The sequence below is a fragment of the Notamacropus eugenii genome, chromosome 4, assembly GCF_028372415.1.
Source record: "Notamacropus eugenii isolate mMacEug1 chromosome 4, mMacEug1.pri_v2, whole genome shotgun sequence".
Classification (NCBI taxonomy): Eukaryota; Metazoa; Chordata; class Mammalia; order Diprotodontia; family Macropodidae; genus Notamacropus; species Notamacropus eugenii.
In genome coordinates this window covers 74,282,312-74,296,575 of record NC_092875.1, presented here as the reverse complement: position 1 = coordinate 74,296,575, position 14,264 = coordinate 74,282,312, and the positions used below count along the sequence as shown (strand labels likewise).

The window sequence follows — 14,264 nt, the reverse complement described above, 5'->3', positions numbered from 1 at the left end:
TCCCCATGAGTCAGTTATTGATAGACCTAGGGCTTTCATGAAATGTGTGATTAAATAACACCTTCCCTTAGCTTTTCCTTTTACAGGTTAAATAATGCTAGTTCTTTTTACCTTTCCTCAAAGATACTGAATTCTTGTTTCTGAATCAGTTACTTCAATGATAATTCACGTGGCTTTTGGTGATAGGTTTCACAACTTGTTTTTTATACCCTTGGCTCTGCTTGTTTAATTTTCTTTTGTTTGAAAGCCTTTCTCTACTTCCTGTGATCTTGTGCTTTCTGTTCTTCACAGTAGTGTCTGTGTTTCTATCATCTGATTGTTGCCATCATCATAAAGAACTGATCAAGCTTCTGCTTATACATATGTACCATTTGAGGCTCTTTTCAGAGTGATTTAGGCCAGGATCATGCCTGCTTTCTAGGGTCTTGCAGTCAAAGACTGATTAGACTTAACAGAGACGTATATGTTTAGAACATACAGATTTGTACGGTTTCAGATATTACCTTTTTGAATATTCACCAATTAATAAAGCAGAAATTCTGTCATTTTAAAGTTTATATGCATAGAAATAAATAGACCTACTCTTTATTAAAATACTTCAAAAGATATATGATTTCATGATATCCACTGATGTACCAGATCACAACCCCATCAAATCACAGAGGGATAATCACTAATTGCTGTGGACAGAAAACTGTATTGCCTAGTGGCCAACTTGTTGGTAGTTAGCCTCTCTACATGTAACTAATCTGGTCTTTAGATGGCAGAATCCATGACTTGGACCTATACTTCAGGCTTTTCTAGCTTTGTTCAGATCTGCCACAGTCTGTGCTCTGCTGGCATAGCTACTGAGAATCCCAAGGTCACTTCCGTGCTAAGAAGTGACCTTGGAGTAAGATTTTAGTGGAGAAAACCTTAAAATGTGTTTTTAAAATGAAGGGGGGAAAATGTTTTTAAAAGTTCAAAAATTAGACTTATTAGTCTTCTAGGATGAGATGAGAACAAGGATAGTCAATTCTTACTCCCTTCTTAGTTTATAAGGCTTTCTTCTCTTCCCATTTTGACAAGATAAGACTGACCACCTGCCTAGATAGTGATGGGAGCTACCATCAGGGTTGCTTGGTAGGAACTTGGGGTTAGGAACCTCAAAGAGTTGTCAGGCACTCAGCCTGTAAGGTGAACATTACCTTTTCTACTCCTTCTTACCCTGAAGAGCCATGGTATAATAGCTGGAAATCTGGCCTCAAAACCCTGACATTCTCAGTTCATGTCCTCCCTCTGACCCATTCTTGCCATATGGCCTTAAGCAAAACTTCTGACCTTGGCTGTGCTCTAAGCAGCTCTTTAAACCATACACTGAAGAAAAGTTGCTAATCTGCCCTGGTAGAAGTTTTCTCACCTGGGAGTTCTCTATGTCAATGGAATCACAGGTCTAGTTCACACATCCACATTCTCACCCTATCCTTTTCTCCCTTTGGAGATAGCTCAGGGACCTAGGATCAAAGGAATCTGACCAGCCAGCTTTGTGGAGGCCATCGAATCCTGAGGGAGTACTGAACTTGGAATGAGAAAGACCCAGGTTCAAATCTTGTCTCTGACATTTATTAGCTCTGTGACCACCATGCAAGTCATTTAACCTTTGAGCTTCAGTTTCCTTATCTGTTGACTGGGGTTAAGACAGGCTTGTGGGAGGCTCAAATGAAACAGTCTTTACAATGCTTTGAAAACCTTAAAGCATTATGCATTATAATTTGAATGATTACATTTAGCAAAGGTAGGAATCAATTTTAAATCTCCCTGTGATTGGTGTTGTGTTAGTGGAGGGCGTGGTGAGTATTCTCTTATTCTTATGGGAAATTTAATCCAAAACTTAATTTTAACTGAAGGATTCAATGCCTAAAGAAATACACTTTTGTTTCAGCTTACACAGAGTTCAAATGCTGATATAAATGAATGAGAAGCTTGAAATCAATAGGATCCTGCATTGGTGGACATTCTATAATTACATACAGGCAGCAGCATTAAACAAATATTAATTGTCATTATTCAGTAAGAGTTCTCTTGTGGAAAACTATTCTGGGAGTTGTCTGGTTGACCTGCCATGTTATGATGTACTTTGTGTCCAGCCCCACTCAGAAAAACTTAGCTGAAAATTGCCATGCACCTTATGTTCCAATGACTTCTTTTTTTGTGGTCCATCTTGCGCTACTACCAGAAAATATAATCAGTTTAAGATATTTCTTTGACCTAGTTATGCCATTGCTTAAAAAAAAAGCAATAGATACCCATTGTTGTGGAAATAGTATGATACTTAGAATCAAAAGGTCTAGGTTCTAACCGTAACTCTACCATTCATTAATCATGGGACCTTGGATAAGTCACTTAACCTTTAAATTTCAGTTTTCTTACCTGTAAAATGGAAATAATAATGTCTGCCTGCCTAATCTACCTCATTAGGAATGTTGAGAGCCCCAGTGAGATAATGAATAGAAAGGGGATTTGAAAACTGTAAAGCAGTATAATCAGCCAATAAGAAGTTATTAAACACCATCTGCTGCCTTTTGTTAAGTGCTAGGAATTCAGACAAAAGTAAGATATCCATGTTCACAGAGAAGTACATTTAGGATATATACAAAGTGGGGCATCCAGAAAGGCCACTTGAACTGGGCCTTGAAAGGTAAGGAGGGAGGATATTGCAGGTTTGGGGAGCAGCTTGTGCAAAGGCCCAGAGGTGGGAGATAGAACAGCCAGTTTGGCTGGAGTGTAGAGCACATAAGGGGAAATAACATAATCTACCTAGAAAGATAGGCTGAAGCCTCTAAGCTGAGAAGCTTCTATTTTATCCCAAGGGCAGAGGGAGTCATTGAAGCTTCTTGCACCAGGCTTGAAGAGAGCACATCCCTGATGGTCACACCTGCAATTTAGGAATGCATATGGAAGATGGATTATAGAGGAGGTCAATTAGAAAGGAGATGCAGTAGTCCAAGTGATAAGTGATGAGGGTCATGACTGGGGTGGTCATAGTGTTGGTATAGACAAAAGAATGTCAGTGTGAAACAGATGAAGGAGATAGACTTAACACAGTTTGGCAACTGATTGGATGGGGGTTAAGGGAAGAGAGCAAAAAGTCAAGGATAACTCTTAGCTTACAAACTGAGGTGACTGAAAGAATGGTGGTACCCTGAATGGAGAAGGGTAGTTAGAATGAAAGTTGTGTTTAGGTGGAAAAATAAGGAATTATGCTTGGGTACATTGAGTTTGAAATGCATGTAGGACATCCAGATGGTGATCTCTAGGAGCAGATGGAGATGTGGGACTGGAATTCAGGACACATAAGGGCTAGATATCTAGATTTAGAAATCACAGAGATAAATCCATGGATAAATGGATAAATAATCCATGGATAAATCCATGAGAGATGATAAGATCACTAAGGAGAGAGAAGAGGAGAGGGACCAGGACAGAGACTCTGGCATACAATATATGTGCATATGGGGTGGAACATGAATTATGAACCTGCAAAAGAGACCAGCAAAGAATAATCTCACAGGTAGGAAGAAAATCATGATGGAGCTAAGTTATAAAAACCAAGAGAACATACCATAAGGAAGGGGTGATCAGCAGAGGTCAAGAACAGTAAGAATCAAGAAAAGACCATTAGATTTAGCACTCAAAAGGTCATTAGTGACCTTGGAGAGAGCAGTTTGAGTCAAGTGGTAGTGTCAGAAGCCAGACTGTTAGTGACTGAGAAGTGATGGGGAGGGAGGAAATAGAGGGAATGAGCATTTATTAAGCACGTACTGTGTGCCAGGCAATGTATCAAGCACTTCACAAATATTATGTCTTTTGATCCTAATAGTAACTCTAGGAAATAGGTGCTATCATGATCCCTATTACAGTTGAGAAAACTGTGACTTACCCAGGCTCATACAGTGTCTGGGGCTGGATTTGAACTTAGATTTTTTGACTCCAGGCCCTGCACTCTATCTATTGTGTCACCTAGCTGCTTGGAGGTGAGAGTGTGGAGGCAGGTAGTGGAGACAGCTTTTTCTAGGAGTTTGGCTATGAAAGTTGAAGAACTCTGGGCATGCTCCATTTACAAACATTTTTATTAAGCACCTGCTATGTACCAGGCTCTACAGATGCGAAACCCTAGGGATACATACAAAGGCAAACTGGTCCCTGCCTTCAAGGAGCTCTACTCTAATAAAGGAGACAATGTAAAGAACTATGTAAAAGCAAGATAAGTATGGATAAATTGGAGATAATCTCTGAGAGAAGGCACTAGCATTGAGGAAGACTGGGAAAGGCAATAAGAATTTAAGAGAAGAAGCAAAATAATTAGGTTCTTGTTAATCTTCCTTGTTTCTTTTATGTTTTTTATGTATTTTATGTTCTTTTAGCACTGGAACTTACTCATCCCAGTAAGATTATAAGTACTGGTTTTACAAAAAATATGGCTTTAATTTCCTTTTAAGTAATTGAATAGAGAACAGACCCTGATGGCTAGCTCTCATTCAAATTCAAGAAGAAAAATTTAGGTAAACTATTAATTATCCTTGTTAGAGTATTTTGAATGTAGATCACACCACAGAGGGACTTCCTGATTAAGTTTATTAGCAATTAAACAAAAACAAAACATTTTAAATAGGACTGCTTAAATATTATTTCTAGTATTTTTAATAATAATAATTATATATATACAACACATTTTTTCTTCAGCTCCAGTGGCTCCTTGATAATTATGAAACTGCTGAAGGTGTGAGCCTCCCAAGAAGTTCTCTTTACAACCATTATCTTCGGCACTGCCAGGAACACAAACTAGATCCTGTGAATGCTGCTTCCTTTGGAAAATTAATTCGGTCTGTGTTTGTGGGGCTGAGAACTCGAAGGTTGGGAACAAGGTTAGTACAAAGGAGTTTGACTGACTATATATCTGACTTCTTCCAACTCCTTCTTTCCCTTATGCAGACAGGTGCCTTGGGAGCTGTGAGGCTTCTATCCCTGCATGGATATTCTTCCCAAATTAGAGCTAAGCCCTTCTTGATTCAAACTTATTAGCAGACTAGGAACTACATAAGCTAGCAACAAGAGCTGCGATGGTGTTAGCCATCATTAGTATTCTGTATATCTGCTTATTGTCTGAATTACAACTAAAATGGATGTTGGTATTTATTCACAAAGTATTAGATTTTAAACACCTGTGGTTTTCTTTGAATCACTGTCACAGGAGATCAGGGGACGGTTTTAATTATCACAGTCACAAACCCCTCTACTGACATCATCTTCTGATGCCTCAGAGTGGTATGAGTGGTATAGTCCAGGGTTTTCTGGTATAGGTCCAGCAAGCAGCCTTGGCATTCTGTTGTTTAAAGATCATCCTGGATGAAGCATCGTAACAGTTAATCACTGCAGGAAGAATTTTTTCAGGCACAGTGACTCTTAGTGACTTTGTGAGGTATGAAGGGACTATTTCCTGCATCAGCAAAGACAAGATAGCCAAACTGATGATATCACAGATCCCTGAAGAAGAAAAGCAAGCCTTTCTTTGCATAGCTATCATCTTAAACTTGTAGCAAACTTGTCGTAAACTTATAACTTCTCTAAAACATGGAAGATATAGGAAAAGAAGGAACTAGAAAAAGAAAGTTTATAAAAAAGGAAAAAAATCAAGTGGTAACAAAAATGATCCAATTGAAGTCTGCAGAAGATACTGCTTCCACATTGCCCAGCTTCATCACACTCAGCTTCTCCCACTTTGTCCTGTTCTAGTACCAGAGTCTTTCAAGGGTGTCCTGCCTCCATCTTCCCAGGTGACACTTTAGGGTTTTGTTTTGGTTCCCTTTTTTTCTTCCTTGTTTCCAGTATTATATTGGACACATACTTGGTTCACCATGATGCAAAGAGGATTTTTGGCAGCAAGGAGACCCCAGGCTTGGCCTGTTTTCCATTGCTTTTGGCTTTCAGAGTGGGCCCCATTTGGGAAGGGAACTGGGGGACAGGACTCCTATGACACTGATATGTTCATGTATGTATCCTGCTATATTCAAACATTTAACCTTTATTTTGATTTTTTACTTCTTATAAACCTTATCTCTTACGTTGATAATTTTAACTTAATTGACTTGTCAGATAGTTTAAAATGTCTTTGACATTATCTTTTTCTTGAATCAACTAGGGAATTAAATAAGCAATGCATTGCTGAGAAGGGTTCTAGAATTCCTTAGATAATTTTAAGAATAGGAGAAATAGCAGATATATTCTATCAAGGATGGCTTGTTTGAACCTAACTAGAGGCAAGAGGGATAGAGGAAATAGCCTCTGCATATCACTCCCTTCCTAATTTTATGGTTTTAATATGTCAAGTGCTTTGCAAATCTTAAAGCTCTATGTAAAAATTATCATTACTATTACTTGTCATTTATCTATTAATGAACAGACAGAAATTCACTTAAACAATGAAGATATCTGGATAGTAAATGTTTTCTTCCTAGGGGGAATTCCAAATATCATTATTATGGGATTCGTCTAAAGCCAGACTCGCCCCTGAATCGATTACAGGAAGATACACAGTACATGGCAATGAGGCAGCAGCCGATACATCAGAAGCAAAGGTGAGTGGCCATTCCTTCTTATTCTGCTAGCCAAGACTCTGAACCAGTTCCAAGTACGGCTTTATCTTGACATGTCTTTTAGGTAAACTCAAACGATTTTGTTGCTTCCTTGGAAAATTGGCCAGGAAGTAGAAATATTTAGAATTGAATATTTATTGAGAGGTTTTTTTTGGGGTGTGTGTGTGTTTATGTGTGTGTGTGCAAGGTATGTGTTGGGCTCCATGGGAATACAGAAAAGGAGGATACACTGTTGTTTTTTTTCTTTGGTTTAGATGCAGGTTAATAAGAATCAAGACTGTGTCAGACTTAGAAGCAAGAAGGGAGAGTACAAGGCAGGTTACACACAGATAAACCTCTAACCAATATACCCTTCAACTTTCTTATCTCTAACAGATAAGACTCTTAGAAAACCTATTTTACAAAGATATGATTAATTCACTTTTCCTAAAATTATATTCATGCAAAGCAAACATATCAGGGAGCACCAATACAAGAAAGTCAAGGGAACTTTGAGGGCAATCTTTGCCTTTAGAAAAGCTTTACAATCTAGTTGGGAAATACCATAAAATATTATGGTATCAATCAATTCAACAAATATTTTTGGAGCACATACTTAGTGCAAAGCCCTATGCCACCCTCTGTGTGTGATACAGGAGTATTTTGTTCTTATCCTGTTCTCAAAGAATTTACAGTCTTGTGAGGGAAGAGTAGTATACAAACAAGGTAAAATATGGTCATTTTGTCTGGATGTTGTGGTGTAGTGGAAAGAGTTCTAGATTTGGAGCCTAGAGAATCTGGACTCATCTTCTTGCTCTGCCATTTACTAGTAAGTCACTTAACCTCTCTGTGTGACCTAGGGCTACTGACCTAACCTTTCGGAGCCTCAGTTTTCTTCTTTATATAATGAAGACATGATACTAGATGACTTTGAAGGACTCTTCTAGCTCTAAAATCTATGATTCATAAGTTATATAAAAAAGGATCATAGATTTGGAGAAGGAAGGGACCACACAAATTTTGATGGGGTTCATAATACAGAAAGAGTCTTTTTAGCTCATAAAGGAAAGGGGCATTTGATGTGAGTCCTGAAGGAAGCACTGGATTTTGACAGATGGAGCCGTCCATTCCAGTTGTAGAGAACTGCTTGAGAAAAGTTAGGGATATGAAGAAGAGAAGCACAGAACAAAGAATTGGATGACTAATCTAATTTGACCAGTGTGTAGCACACATACAGGGAATAGTAGAGAATTGGGTTCAAAAGAGAAGTCGAGATATCATGGGGGGTTGTAAATACCATTACTGAGAAATTTGTACTTTTTTGCAGATAACAGGAAGTCACTGAAATTTTTGAGTGGGAAAAGGATAATTAGATAAGTGCTTTAGGAAGATTAATCTAGCAGCATTAATGATTGGAAGAAAAAGGGACTGGGAGGAAACAGACCAGTTTGAAGGCTATTATTGCAACAATCAGTGTAAGAGAGTTCTACAAAGCAGTATATATGGGTAAATTGTCAAATTTCTTTCACAAGGTTATCAAATAAGTATAATTAAGATAAATACAATCTCAGTTTTTAAAAATAAGAATTTAAGGAAGGAAGTAATACTGAAAATAATCTTAAGAACTCAAGAAGAGGACTATTTGTAGACTTACATAAATGACAGAGATATCTCTTCTCTCTTCGGGGCATGTATCCAGATTGAGATAGATAGCCTCCTAACAACAATCCAATTTGACAATCACTATCCACTTTTGTCAATTCATGTGGGGACAAATGATGTCATCAGACATAATTGCAGAGAATTATGAAGTCCTGGTCAAAAAACCTGAAGACTTTCCTGATTCTTAGGGGCACAGGTGTTATTTTTATCAGTATTCTTAATTGAAGAGTTAGAGATTTGCAAAGTAAACAGGTAGCTAACATGAGAATTTGTAAGAATAATGAAAAACTGCTGCTTATGTACTCTCCAGGTCAAAGACAGAAAGGTGTTGTATATACATATTCACAGCCACACTTTTTATTGATAGAAAGAACTGGAAACAAAGTCACTGACCACTGATTGGCAAATGGTTAAGCCAGAATTAATGGAGTATTACTGTGCTGTAAGAAACAGTGAACACGACCATGATTCCAGAGGACTTATGATAGAGAATGCTATCTATATCCTGACAGAAAGTTAATGAACTGAATTTTCAAAATGAGACAAATATTTTTGGACATGGATACTAGAGGAATTTGTTTTGTTTGACTATGTATATTTGTTATAAGGTTTTGTTTTTCTTTTTTTCTGGGGAGGTGGGATATCAAGAAATAAATGCTTGATAATTGAAAAAAATTTTAATAATGAATATGAAGAATTCAGAAAGACACAGTAAGACATAAACTAATGCAGATTGAAGTAAGCAGAGATGGCAGAGCAAAAGAGTAAAATCCAGCCCCCCCATCCCAACAACTTCATAAAAACCTAAAAAGTACAATAGACTATGTATGTTCTGAGTGGGAAATCCAAGAAAACAATCAGTGAGTCATTTTTCCAGTCAAAGGTGGCATAGGAAGATGGATAGAGAGGCCTATGGATACTAGAGATATGGTTTAGCCAGGAGGGAACCATATAGATGCTGCCAGTATGTGGACTGAATGCGGGCCTGCATCTGTCTACACAAGTGAGAAATCAGATTCAGTACAGAATGCTGTGACATTGCAGGGAATAGGGACAGGTGCCAACTGACAGTTCCCTTTCTCATCCCCCAGAGCTGGGCCATAGATCTAGTACCCACTGGTATATACTAAGAGTGGCAGTACAAGACAAGGAAGGGTCACAGTCCAAGGCTTTGTACTTAGCAATAGGCAGCCACAGAAGGGACTAGCAACTGTGTGACTGACTGCATGGATAGATGGGGTTCACAGATCCAGTCCCCAGCCCAGCTTGAAGTCTACAGCAGGATAATCAGGGCAAAGAGCTTGGACTGACGGGACTCTGCACTTCTCTTGCTCTGAAGCCTTCCAGTAGCTAACAGTGGTTAAGCGTCCAACAACACTTTACCTTCAGAGGCAAGCCCAGAGTTATGTTCCTCAGACTCCAACCTATCTCAGGAGCATGCAAAGTTCTGACCAGGAAGGCAGTAATCAGACTTAGCTCTGGATCAGACCACTTCAGGTACACTGAAAACTTAAGAGATTCTCAGGCTGAGCTGGCCCTGAGATCCTTGAATAGTTCAATGCTCAATACCTGAAGAAAGAAGCAGCAAGATCCAGGAGAACACAAAGCAGGAAAAGCACAGCTCAGATTTTCCCTCCAGACACATGCAAAGTCTGTGTAAGAAAGTAAGTCTGGAAGATAAACAAACAAACAAAAAATAGACTCTCAGTATAAAGAGCTATAATGGTGTTGGGACATCCAAAAGACAAACACTGAAGAAGAGAATTACTCCAAAACATCTACAAGAAAGACATAAAAGAAAAACACAGTTTGGGCACGTGTTCAACTAGAATTCCTTGAAGAAATGAAGCAAGCAGTGTGCGAGAGTTTTTTCTGGTAGACTTGGAATTTCGTAATAACGCAAGAACTTCTTAAAAAAAAAAAATCCCAATGGTGGTTTTCTAAGGCAAAATGCCTTCCACACTCAGAGAAAGAAATATGGAAGTCATTCGCAAAATGTAGCAGATCATGTTTGTGTATGTGTATGTTTTTGTGTATCATGTTTTGATTTGTTATATGATTTCTTTCATTTATTTTAGTCTGACTACATAGCATGACTATAGTGAAAATATACTCAATAGGAAAGTATATGTAGAATCTATACAGAATTGTATGCAATCGTGGGGAGGGAGCGGGGTAATGGGGGGTAGGTGCGGGGGGATAAAATCTCAATTGTATGGCAGTGATTGTTAAACATTTAAAAAAAATAAATAAATGAAGCAAGGTTTTTTTTTTCTTTTTTAAAAGTTTTAAAATGATTTTGCAAATTAAATGGAGAGGAGAGAATTAGAAAAGAAATAAGACCTATGGAGGAAAGATTTGGAAAGAGTATTAGTAGAGATACAAAACAATACAAGACTCCTTGAAAATTAGGTTGATTAAGTATTTACTATGTGTCAGGCCCTGTGCTAAGTTCTGGGCATTCAAAGGCAGTAAAAACAGTTTATGGCCTCAAGACGTTCATATTTTAACAGAGGAGACAACATGCCAGAATTTGTGTGTGCACGTAGACACATGTATATACATAACATACATACACATACCTGTAGATATAAATGTGTGTGTCTATTATATACAGGGGAGAGCATACCAGAAAAAAAGAAATGAGTGGTGGAGGGGGCAGAGTTTGGGGTGAAATGAACAACCAAATTTGGCATTTCTGCTAAGCCTTGCAGGAAACCAGGAAGTTGAGATGAGGGAAGAGGAACAGCATTCCAGGCAGAGGGGATAGCTAATGAAAAAGCACAGAGTTTAGAGAACGAGCATGTTCAGTGTGAGAAATAGCAAGAGGACCACTAGTGCTGGATTGTAGAGTAGAGGGAGTGGCAGGGAAGAAGGTAAAATGCAAGAAGTCTGGAAAAATAGGAAGGGAAAAGGTTGTAAAGGACTTGGAACACAGAATTTTATATGTGATTCTGGAGGTGATAGGTGGCCACAGGAGTTTATTGAAGGGGAAGGGTCAGAATTGTACTTCTGAAATATGATTTAGGCATCTGAGTGGAGAATGGAGAGATCTAAGGCAAAGAGATGGATCAGCAGGCTATGGTATATAGTTCCAGTGTGAGGTGATGGGAGCCTACACCAGGTGTTGGCGGTGTCAGAAGACAGAAGGATAAGTATATGGGGCACGGAGAAGAGAAGAGTAGCCAGGAAAGAACCTTGAGGGATACCACTGGTTAGTGGGTATGAGCAAAGGAAACTAAGAAGTGGGCAGGTGGATAGGAGGAAAACTAGGAGAGAACAGTACTATGAAAACCTAGATAACCAACAAGGTTGGCACCAAAGAAGAGATTTTTAAAAATGAATTTCCCTCCCTTCTTCGAAAATCATAGGCACATACTATCAGATTCAGATGATATGCTGCTTAGTATGGCTGAACTGTTTTTTTTTCTTTTTAAATCTTTGTTATGATGCATAGGCTTGTTGGGGAGGGATATATTCAGAAATGGATGTAATGTAAAAACAAAGAGTGTGAATACAAGTAAGGTAAACTTTAAAAGAAACATTTGTTGGAGTCTTATAATACTCAGAATGAACTAGAGATTCTAACAAAAGGGTACAAATTTTTGTTCTTAAGTATAACTGATGCCACATAGAAAACACACAAACCCAAATAGAGACTTAACAACGAAATCCTACAATTCATAATGACAGGAAAGAAAATTATAGTGATGAAACAACATGTCAAAATTTCTAGGATATAGCTAAAGCACTCCTCAGGGGAAAAATTGTATCTCCACAAACATACACTAACAAAATAGAAAAAGACAGAATTAATACACTGAATATATGCATTTTTTAAAAAAAACTAGGGAGTCAACAACAGAGGAGAGATTAAAAATTAGAGGAGAAATAGATAAACAAGAAGCAAAAAAACCCCACAGAAATGATAACTTAAACCAAAAGCTGTTTTTTTGGGGGGTGAAACTAATAAAATCCAGTAAAAGCCATTAAAAACTTTTAGCTAAGAAGAGGAAAGAAAGTCAAATCAATAATACAGCAAATGATCAAGGTGAAATCACAACAAAGGGGGAGAAATAAAAAATAATATATATATAATAAAATAATGTACATATAATTATATATAATATATAATAAAATAAAAAAGAATAATTGGAATTTACTATGCACAGTGAAAGGGAACACAAAAGGAGTAGAGAAATAACTTAAAAAATGGAAACTACTTAAACTGATAGAAGATTTAATAAAGATCTTAAATAATCCAATGTCCGAAAAGGAAATAGAACCAACTTTAAAGAAACTATGAAAGAAAAAAATTTCTAATCCTGATGGATCCTCAGGAGAATTATATCAAACTTTTAAAGAACGTATTGTTAGTACCTCTATACACAATGCACATTATTCTCAGAACTAGAGAAAGCACCTACCAGAATCTTTTTATGAGATAAATATACTAATTCCTAAACCAGGGAAGGATAAAAACACAGAAATAAAACTGCAGACTCATATCATTAAAATCACTTCAAAAAGTTTAGATGAAATCTTGTCAGATTTTAAATTAAAGCAATTTATACCAAAAAATCATTCATTATGACCAACTTGTAAATTATTCCAGAAGTACAAGGATGGTTCAACATTAAGAAAACAGTCAACACAATTAAACATATTAACAACAATATCTCAGACCCCACATGATTATCTTAATAGATGGGGAAAACACCTTTGATAAAATACAATTATGCTGTAATCTCTATAAAGTATAGGTGTAAAGGGACCTTTGTAATATCATTAAAAGCATCTTATCTAAAACCAAAACCAAGCATCTTATGCAATGAATATACAAGAACTTTTCCCACTAAAAACAGGAGTAAAAGCAGGAAGGCCTACTCTATACTATTATTTGATATATTTTTAGAAATACTAGCAATAATAATAAGACAGAGGAAGAAATTAAAAAGATAGGTAAAGAAGAGAAAAAATACCTATTTGATGATGATATCTGGTATACTTGGAAAATTCTAGGGAATCTGCAGAGGTACTGATGAAGACAATAATAACTTGAGCAAAGGTTCAGGCTACAAAATCAATCTACAAAAATCAACCACATCTCTGTATAAAATAAAAAAATTCAAGAGGTCAAATAGAAAGGGAAATCCCATTCCAAATAACTAAAAAATACACAAAATATCTGGGATCAATCTACCAGTGTGGATAAAAGACTTTTATTGATTCAGTTACAAAATGTGCTCCTTAAAAGAAATAAACAACAAAAATAGCTGGAGGAATATTTAGTGCTTATTTGTGGTCTATGCCAATATAATAAGAATGATGATACCACCAAAGTTGATTTACACCTTTTTTGCTATACAAACCAAAGTATAGAAGGGGTATATATAGTACCTTAAAAAATAAAATTCATTTAGAAAAAGATCTATAATATCAAGGGAAATCATGAAAAGATGTATATATATCATTTTATTTAATGGAAGGACACAGTAGTAATGAAGTTTCTTGATCCCTCTTGTAAAATGTACACCCTTGTGAATGACTTTTGTAACAAGCTGTTTCCTAGGAGCTTTACCATTAGGGGATTTATGGACAATTTGCTTTAGTATGAGTCATGTTGCTGAAAATATCTCCTTGTACATTTTCCCCTTCTCCCCCTTTTGTTTTGGGCTTAGAGAGTAAGAGACATCCCTAGCATTGCAGAGTAATGTCTAGAGCCAACAGCTATGAACACAATTGAAAGACTGATCCAAAAGATTTCACGTATTAGAATAATGAGGCAAATCTAATATGGCATAATTTAATATAGATAAATCTATGGTTATACCCTTGAGTTAAAAAAATGGCATCTCAAATACCAAATGGGTGAGGGCATGGATAGAAAACAGTTAAATATGAAAAAGATTTTGAGATTTTAGTAGAGTACAAGCTCTGTGAGTCAACAATGTGAAATTGAAGCCAAAAAAAGTTAATAAAGCCCATTCT

At 36.9% G+C, this 14,264-nt stretch overlaps 1 protein-coding gene across 6 annotated transcripts in view; it reads left to right on the top strand.

Annotated features, from left to right (window-relative positions):
- The window catches only part of RFX2 (regulatory factor X2), a 182,212-nt gene that overhangs the window by 135,874 nt on the left and 32,074 nt on the right, over window positions 1-14,264 (top strand). For all 6 annotated transcript variants that reach the window (XM_072601941.1, XM_072601945.1, XM_072601943.1 and 3 more), the window contains 2 exons: window positions 4,723-4,904; window positions 6,495-6,614. In XM_072601941.1, the coding sequence (XP_072458042.1) occupies window positions 4,723-4,904; window positions 6,495-6,614 (302 nt within the window). The remainder of the gene's footprint in view (window positions 1-4,722; window positions 4,905-6,494; window positions 6,615-14,264) is intronic.